General features: G+C 36.3%; 1 protein-coding gene across 2 annotated transcripts in view; it reads left to right on the top strand.

The window, feature by feature from the left end:
• Window positions 1-5,620: 5,620 nt before the first annotated feature.
• Window positions 5,621-9,564, top strand: part of bean1 (brain expressed, associated with NEDD4, 1) — a 62,254-nt gene continuing 58,310 nt past the window's right edge. Inside the window, exons 1-3 of one of the 2 annotated variants that reach the window (XM_039674472.2) lie at window positions 5,621-5,827; window positions 6,368-6,438; window positions 7,301-7,429. In XM_039674472.2, the coding sequence (XP_039530406.2) occupies window positions 7,405-7,429 (25 nt within the window). In that variant the 5' untranslated portion in view covers window positions 5,621-5,827; window positions 6,368-6,438; window positions 7,301-7,404. Of the gene's footprint in view, window positions 6,054-6,367; window positions 6,439-7,300; window positions 7,430-9,564 lie in introns of both variants that reach the window. The other variant, XM_039674471.2, reaches the window with a different exon arrangement.

The raw sequence follows: 9,564 nt of genomic DNA, 5'->3' as shown, positions 1-9,564 counted from the left end.
AGGGAAACAGTGCTGCATTATCTCAAGTTTCATTGCTCTAATAAACTGACCTAACTAATAGGGGCCATCCCGAGAGCCCAGAATTCGAACTGGAAAACGAGTAAGCCCAATTCAGCACTTGTGGGTAGTTCGGTAGAATGAAATGTCCTTATACCTTTATATCCGTGGGGACTCGCGTTGCGTGTGGCGCTGGTATACGTCTTGCAATCGCACCCTGCTTCATACTACAGTCATGTTAAAACATCAATGTATTCACTCATCCATAAAAGATCCATCAGATTGAAGACAAGATCCAGAATTCATTTTAAATGCATATGTCATTAATTAACACCTTTGTTATTGTAAGAGGTTGGCGACCTCTGGTGGTGAAAAATCCTGCATATTGTACCTTTCACACACACAAAAAAAAAAGTACTTACCCCAAACTTTTTAACTGTAGTATAATTTGGAGAAGTACTACATCCAAAGTAGCCAGTTCAAAGTAGTAAATCCCTATTTCCACTCTATATTTCCACCCAGATTTAAAAGTAACAACATCAGAACAATAAATAGACATCCCATTTTTAATGAATAACATTTTTTCATGATCATGAAAAAGAATGTGCTTTTGAAAAAAAAAAAATTAAAAAATGTCCATGCATTATATTGTGGTGACAAATGTAGGCCTACAAATATACTGGACAGGGCAGAAATGAAAAAAAAAAAAAAACAAACAAAAAAAAAAACGTTTTTTGATTAACTGAATGATAAAATTATCTTTTTAGAGCTTCACTGCAATATTGTCAGTAGGGTTGTTTCAGAGTTTGGATTTAACTTTGGTTTGTTTATTTATTTATTTAACTTGACACACTGTCATACACATATTTTGAATTTGTTTCATGTTGTTCAAGTAAAATATTCTTTATATATAAATCGGTAAAAAATTCTGTAAAATCACAATCTCACGTGATAATATTCACACACTCCCCATCCGAGCCCTGTACAGTTTCAAACAGATAGGCACAGAGATATGAAGGAAATATACAGAATATGCATGCAAATCACATTGTCACATTTCATCATTTCTGGATCATTTAATGTTTTATTAAAACCATAAATGAGGATTCAAAATAGAAAATAAAGCTTTCATTCTAAGTGTAGTTTGACAATGTGAACACAAGAGGACAGCACAATATCAACATTTTGGACACCTTGAAAGCCAGACATCCATTTTATTTATGCAGTACGAAAATAATTTATTTTTTACAACAACAAAACTTAAGGAGCAACAGGACTACTTTGTGATTTTCATTTATTTGTTTTTGTTTGTTTGGTTGGTTTGTGATTTATGGGCATACGTTTTTAAACAAAATTATTGAAGGCACAATGTGTAATATTTCTGAGGATCTATTGACAGAAATGCAATATACGATCCATAACTATGTGTTCAGTGGTGTATAAAGACCTTACTCAGTGAACTGTTATGTTTGTATTACCTTAAAATGAGACATTTATATCTACATAACTGTGGGCTCCCCCTTCTATGAAAGTTGACATATTGTGACTTCATGTTTCTACCGTAGCCAACAGAGAACAAACAGCGCTACAGAGCGTATTTTATTCATACTTTGAAAGAGAAGCCGCAGAAAGCTAGAAGCTAGCCATAGACACCATAAGTACTAACTTTTCCCTTGTCAGTGGTGTAAAATATGTAGTTGGATTATGTAATTTAGTTCTTCTCCTTTGCTGTGTTATAGCTTTGACAATCAGCTGATTAGTACTATTTTAAGTCGATCGCGAAGAGTTTTCAAAACCAGAGAAAAAAAAACAACAATTTATATTCATTATTATTTATTAATTTGTGTGTAGTAAATTGTGTTTATGGGATGCGGAGGCGGGGGCGCTTGCTACAATCACGTCATTTTTGCCGCGCACACCTTTGCGCTCATGCGGGTGCGTCAAGTTCAAACAATGCTTTACGCTTTTACCAGCTCAGCCACAGTAATTCATATTAGCCAGCTAAAATTTTACTATCCTGTTAGAAAAAACAAGATGATTACTATATTATTATATTATATATTAAGACCCTTGATCCTCACCTGACTATGGCTTTGTAAACTTTATCAATGATGTGGTTTATAATGGACTGAAACAGTGACAATGTTTCACACTCTTGGCTTACTCTGGTTATTCTCTGCTGTTTAAGACGACAATATGTTTGTCCCGTTTTAGCAAAGTCATAGCTTCTTCGAAAGGGAGGGGGAGCAGTGGGCTCAGCCATTAGTGCAACTCGCAACTGAACTGTTAAAATCTACATTGTACATTATGGGGGTGAGTAAATTATCAGCAAAAGTTTTTTTTAAAAGTGAACTACTCCTTCAATCGATCCGATTTAGCTCGGTCCAAATGAAATTTCAATCCGATTGAAAGGGGTGGTTTATTCCTTTTTTAATCAGATTGAGAGGACATGTAAATACTTGATCAAGTTATAAACTGAAACTGAAAAGACTGCGCATGTGCAATGATATCCCAACTCAAGAGCACATTGAAAACGTAAGTAAAACCAACGCATTCTCATCCCAAAGCGTCATATACTGACGCTTTTGACAATGCATATACATCCAACGCACATGGCACCCTTGAGCATCAATATAACACGCTTCGGTTATGGGTTTAGGTCTGGGGTAGGCTTAGGGTTAGACCACTTGGAGGCACCTTCTTGCCCATCTGCGTCTCATATTGACGCTAAAGTGTGCCATGTGCGTTGGAAGTAGGCCTATATGCTTTGTCAAAAGCGTCAGTGTATGACGCCTTGGGATGAGAACGGGCTGATAAATCATGCTTATCATGACAACACCCAGTTACACTAATTTGAGGTCAATAAAAATACTAACTTTAAATGACTTTAAAACTTAAAAAAAAACCTTTAAATGTGACTGTTTCATCTACCCTTGTCTCTACCATTTGGATTGGGAAAATAAATACATTTAGTTTAATGGCTTCAAGAGTGAAATAATTGAGGAGTGAGGTTCGAGGAGTGAATTGAGGTTAATAAAGGTCATCAAATCCAAGGAATGTTTTAACCTTCTCGTGTTGTCTTCTCTCTCTTGCGTGTATTTTAAGGAACATACGTCTTCTTACAATAATGAAAATTTGGCCACACTAAAGATGATTTTCCTGATAAAAGAATGTTATATAACCTCATACAGAAACACTAGTTCCTGTAAACCTGCTCTAAAACGCACTCACAGTGTTTGGTGTGGTCTTGTGGCTGTCAGAGCAGAAACTAAAACTGATGCCTTTCTGAATGGTTTTCTGTCACCTCTGTAAATTGTGCAAGCTTATTTTGTTCTTTAGATCAAGAAAGCTGAAACAGACCCTCTCCTTGAAGAAATCAGTTCAGAGGTGGTTGAAAGTGGACAAAAGAGATACCAGGTGCAAACCGATATGTGTCTTCCTCGTCTACCTGAGATTTAATCAACCAAAACGCATCTTGGTGTAAACAGGGCCTTCTCGGGGTTCGTTCCAAATTCCGAGTTCGGAGCCCTCTCCTCAAACAGCAAGCATGCCATATACACATAATTTATACTTTATCTGATTACATGTAAGTGTGAACTCATTAAAAGACTATGACTGCATCCAAAATTGCTGATTAGGTACTTATTTTTAACAAGTAATAAATTTGTGACCGCAAAAATATTATATATATATAGTATGAATGTGTGAAGTATGAATGTACTCTGGATGTACCAGATGACTATCGCCATACGTCATTGTCCATCGTATGCACACTTCTGGATCTCTCTGGAAGTAATTAGTCATCCAGGTACACTTTTTGCCTGACCTTTTATGAGTACAGTGAATTGACATACTTGACAGACAGACAATGACAGACATACAAAATGTGCGGTTCTGTGGGTTTGAAATCCAGGACTGAAAGCAGGAACCATTCTGAAAATTTCTGATATGGGGATAACCATAACATCATTTAAAATTGTGTGCAGTTTTCAATAGTGAATTCAGTTGTAGACTATTGTCATTTGTATAAATATCCATCTGTGTGTACAGAACATATTTAGGTGATGAAGTCTGTGTGTCTGTCCAGGGTGACTCAAACACATATACAGCTCTGAAATACAAAGACAAGACTAAGTATGATAATAATAATACGTCTTTTTTATTAAATTATCCAAAGCGAATGATGTATGGCGTGGCACAGCTCATGCCAAAAAAAAAAAAAAAAAAAAAAAAAAAAAATGGGGCTGTTGAGATTTGAAACAAGCAATGGCAATTCATCTAATGGCTTATGCTCATTCTGTTCCCATTTATATCTGCTGAGCTGTTGCATTCTTAAATCCCAGAGGTGTGATCTTGTACTAGTGTAAGAAAGTGATTCACTTGCACTTAGAAAATGCTGACCTGCTGTACTTTACCTCCACTGAGACTTAACAGCTGCAGAAAGACAAGTAAAGTGAATAGGGCTTTCCTGAGTGGCACGTAAACCATAGTAAAGTGATAAAAGACAATGACAGATAAACAGCTACTTTGCATCACACTGTAATGAGGAGTCATCGGACTGAGAATCCATCTGTAGCTTTAATAGATCAGAGTCAAAAACAGGTAGGCTATGTTGAGGGAGGCAGCAAACATACACAGTACAAAATTACATGCAAGAGATTTGGGCAGGTAGCTGACCATCACAATCCAATTGACAGGCAAAGGTCGGGGCAGGCGACAAAGAATCACACATAGAGAAACAGTCCAAGATCAAACACCAAATAATAGTCCACAGTAGAAACACTCAGAAATGAATGATCACCACGGCAAATTAAGACTTTGCAACGGTGGTGTTGGTGTGGAGTATACACACACACACACACACACACACACACACACACACACACACACACACACACACACACACATATATATATGAAGAGTTCAGATGCAAAAGCCTCTAAGTGCCATTTGAAATTTTCTTCTAGAATGATAATTTTTATCAAGCTTGTATATTTAAGTTCAGTAATTTTACTTAAATGGCAATGATAATTACCTATTAATTGTTATTTAAGTGAAATTACTGAACTTAAATATACAAGTTTGATAAAAATCATCATTACTGTAAAGAAGAAAATTTCAAATGGCATTTAGAGGCTTTTGCATCTGAACTCTTCATATATATATATATATATATATATATATATATATATATATATATCAACACAATTCTTTGTCACCAATTAATGTTATGATGTGCCACTTGGAATTGTTCCCAGAACTCTATTCATTTGTGCCATGTTTACAAATTGTACGGTGTTAAAGTAATCTGTTGTTTCAAGAAGCTCAACAGAATATCTGAGAGAAGAGAAAATCAAGCAAGATTATGATTTTCTTTTTTATATATTTCTATTGAGACGTATTATTTACTCTCCAAGTATTCGTCAATCGCGAGTACAGTGCTCGCTCTCGCGTTCTCTCTCTCTCTCTCTCTCTCTCTCTCTCTCTCTCTCTCTCTCTCTCTCTCTCTCTCTCTCTCTCTCTCTCTCTCTCTCTCTCTCTCTCTCTCTCTCTCTCTCTCTCTCTCTCTCTCTCTCTCTCTCTCTCTCTCTCTCTCTCTCTCTCTCTCTCTCTCTCTCTCTAATGGCACAGCATCACCTGCCCTCATTTCTTTATTCAGAAAGCCTTATGAAGTGCCAGGAGATTCAGCCATGAGGCGGCGAGCAGGCGAGGATACACATACAGCAATTGTTAACCGTTATTTTAACAGTCTCTGTAATGATGTGATCAAGTAAGAAATCGTTTTGGAATTTGGATTCGGATTAAAGCGGCGTTTGCGCAGCTCTGTCAGGTGATTTTATGTGAGACACATGCATGCAGTGAACGAGACAATCGAACGCGCGAGATATTTAGACATGTAAAGGAGCTGAATTTGCAGGGATGTGGTAGGTAGGCTGAAACACGTCTGAGGAGGGTAGCAGTTTACAGTTTAACATTCAGCTGCAACTATGAGTCCATAATCCGAGAAACACTGACGCTTAACTTGCATGAGACTATATTTTCTTCTTTGCGAGCGGGTAAGTAGGTTACTTCAAATTATTGTAAGCTAACAATGTTGCAATAAGGTCACTATATGTACCACTCTTAGTTTGTTGAATTATAGCCATGCTCCATAGCTTGTTGCTCTAGTCAGTTGGTCTCCCTTGATTCTGAATGATTGCACCTGCACACACATCTGAGATCCCAAGATCCCACGAGATAATGCTGTCAGAGGCAACTCTGCAAGCAGGGATGCTGAATTAAAATAAAACAATAGTCTACAATAATGAAATTAAAATGTCATCCCTCGTTTTCACTCTCTCTCTGTCTCTCTGCCCCTTTTAATTTCCAGTTTTCCTCCTGCACTGTCCTCTTGTTTTCACTACTTCTGATATAATCAAGACTGGAATTACACCAAAGCATGTGAGTACATTATTGCATGCTTTCTCAAATGCATCCTGTATAATTAGGCATAGATCTTTTAGGTTATCTGGAGGTTACTTTATGTAGCCCATGCCATTCGATTTTCAGCTGTTCCATTTTAAAGATATATACACAAGTTGGCTGCAGTTCAATGGAAAAATCTATACTTTGAAGTGGTTTTCTGTTTGTTATTGCCCAGGGAATCATCCAGAACAAGAAAGTTATGTTTTACATAATTTTTATCATCTGTTTAAATTCCATTTTCATATTATAATTGTGGCACTGTTGTTTTTGAGAAGTATTGAGTGTGATCAAGTGCAAATTGTTAATAAATCATTAGTACTGAATGATATATTGAATCATGAACTGAATCAATCGTAATATAAACTAAATAACCCAGAGTATTCATGAAGACATTAAGTTGTAGATATTGTACTTTGCACTTGAATTAACAATTTCAAAAGCATCTTAGTGCATACAGTATAATCATCTCTTTTTTTGTGCAACTGGAATTGAAAATGCAAGAATAAGTCTTATAATCACCCCACATTTTAATACTGCAAATTTGAAATTGTGCTTGTTTTTGAATTGTATACTAGCTAAAGTGTTTAAGAGATGGTTAGTTGGTTTATCTGTCTGGAAAAATGCCCTCTAAACTGACTTGTGTTTTGGATTTATTTGAATGAAGATGCCCATTGTTGTCATAAATAATATATATGTTCTGTGGTCATATGATTGAAATAGGGTGGGTGGTAGGGTGGGATGTAGCCACATGGGCGTTTAAATATCTGGGTGATCATCGCTTTCATACTTACATTATTTCTATCCTTCTCTCTCTCCCTTTAATCTCTCGTTCCTGCAGATGAGACCATCATCCTTCTTTGAAAAAAGTAGAAGATCAAAATTGGAACTTGTTTGGTCAATCGATTAGGATGTTACTATAAGAAAAACTGTGGCTGGGAGTACATGTTGATGAAACTGATTTGTTCAGGTAAGCAAATCATCCAGTTTTCAATATCTGTAAATATAAAATGTATTCAAAGAGTGTGGATATTTGATATTTTGTGAATATCATCCTCTACTGTCTATTCCAGTCCATTATTCTCACCTACTTAGTTACAGACCACAATTTTAAACAAAACAAAGGCTTCACACTAGGGGTGATAACGATTAATCGATAATAGATAAATTGTCAATAATAATTCATTTTGTCAAATAAGAGAGGTAGTTTTGAGAAGTGCATGGCTCATGTGCAAAACACATTCAGCAGACTCACAAGAATAAATGAAGAGCGCACCATACTTACGTATTATACATATATTAATAGGTGTTTTGGACTTGATATTTATGTATGACATCAAAGTAGAGCAATTAGAAAGCATACGGAACCATTTGCTCTCTAATCGTTCTTGCGATACTTTTATGTCATACACTGATCAGTCTGCACAGCAAGTCCAAAACACCTAATGTCTTCAAGCCATGCAATTGATTAGTTTGGCTAGTAGTTTATTTAGAAACATAATTAACTGTAAGCCCGTCTAAATCTGTCCAATGACGGTAGCCAGTGAAGGTCTCTGCTGTCTTTCCTTTCAAGCAACACAACAAGATTAAATAAATGAAATATATTTTCTCATAGACCTTGTTATTACATCTATTTTACCCGTTCATATTAGGAAGCTATGTTGCTCTTAGGTCCTCACGCCTTCTGCTTAGCGCGGGTCTCACGATCACAAGCTCATCAGTTTTGGTCACCAAACAGAGGTAATTGGCTATATACCTGAGATTGGTCACATGGATGCTTACACAATCAAAGATACTTAGCCCCCGTGGATTACATACACTTGAAATTAAAGTAACGTTTACTTCAGGCAGAGGTATGACCACTATGGCGTACACTTACAGAGGTAAGACAAACCCAAATTAAACGAAATTCACTTCTTGTCTTTGCGGACTACGTACACTTGAATTACTGCCAAATATTTGTTGTCACTAATCTGACGCAAAACTTGCAGTAACATATGAATCCATTTAATCTATTGGGGAAACAATTTCACAGTCAGTCGAAATAAAATCAAGTGTAACAATTTGTTATGTAAGGTAAATGTATCTTGCCAATTTCATAATCAGAGAGAGAAGAGAGAAGATGTGAACTTGACATTATAAAATACATGATGCTGAGTGTCTTTCATACACTCCACATCATGTTGCATTTATTTATATAGACAGAAACATCTTTCACATGGAAACATTTGCTAACAATGGGAATTAGCATTCAGACTGTATACCTTTTGGGAGTAGAATGCCATTTGCCTGGAAGACACATCCTCTGTGTGCAAGTTCTCTAAACTCTTAAAAACGTTATTACCTTTTGGTTTACTTCTTTGGGAATGAGGCATTTGTACCAGTCACACAGAGACATTTCAAATGATACCAAACATGAATAATACTCTATGATAATTATTCACATTAAACCATATAGATTTTTGGGTGAATATATGGTGATGTGTGAGTGTGTGAGAGAGACATCATGGGGGAGGTGATTGACTCAGGGATGCTATAGTTTCTCAAGAGAGAGTCAAATGTTCATTTCGAGAAAGGGTCTTTTGTCTTCTTGGGGAGTGGTCGTTCCTCAACCAGACTGCCCGGAATGTTCTAATTTCTCAATTCAGTTCATAAACAAGGGTCCATAAAAAAACAAAAAAACAACAAACAATCGATTTTACTAAACAAACCAATCTGAGCGCTCTCCATCTGTAAAACAGTGTCTGTTTGGTCTCTACAAATAGTCCCTGCCCTCTATATTCACCCACCATACCCAAGGTCCAGTTTCCATTGATTGAACTTTCAAAAACTAGAACATTTAAAAGCACTTGTTAAGGTCTTATTCCTTATATTCACTAACGCCGATCTTCTAAACTTTAAAGCGATACCTAACTTAGTAGTTAGGTATTTAAGAAGTTAAGGATAACGATTAATTGATCGTTAATTTAAATAACAATTGATTATGGGATTTTATGTAAATTGACATACCATACTTCACACAGTTGTAATGTTGATACCAGTTTTATCCTGAGGAATAAACAAACAAACCAAACTGTTGGCAGCTAGCTGGGGGTCGAGACAGAA

Source organism: Pimephales promelas, chromosome 1 (assembly GCF_988280905.1).
Source record: "Pimephales promelas chromosome 1, fPimPro1.hap1.1, whole genome shotgun sequence".
Lineage (NCBI taxonomy): Eukaryota > Metazoa > Chordata > Actinopteri > Cypriniformes > Leuciscidae > Pimephales > Pimephales promelas.
The sequence above is the reverse complement of the archived record's forward strand: the minus strand, read 5'-3'. Positions and strand labels throughout refer to the sequence as shown.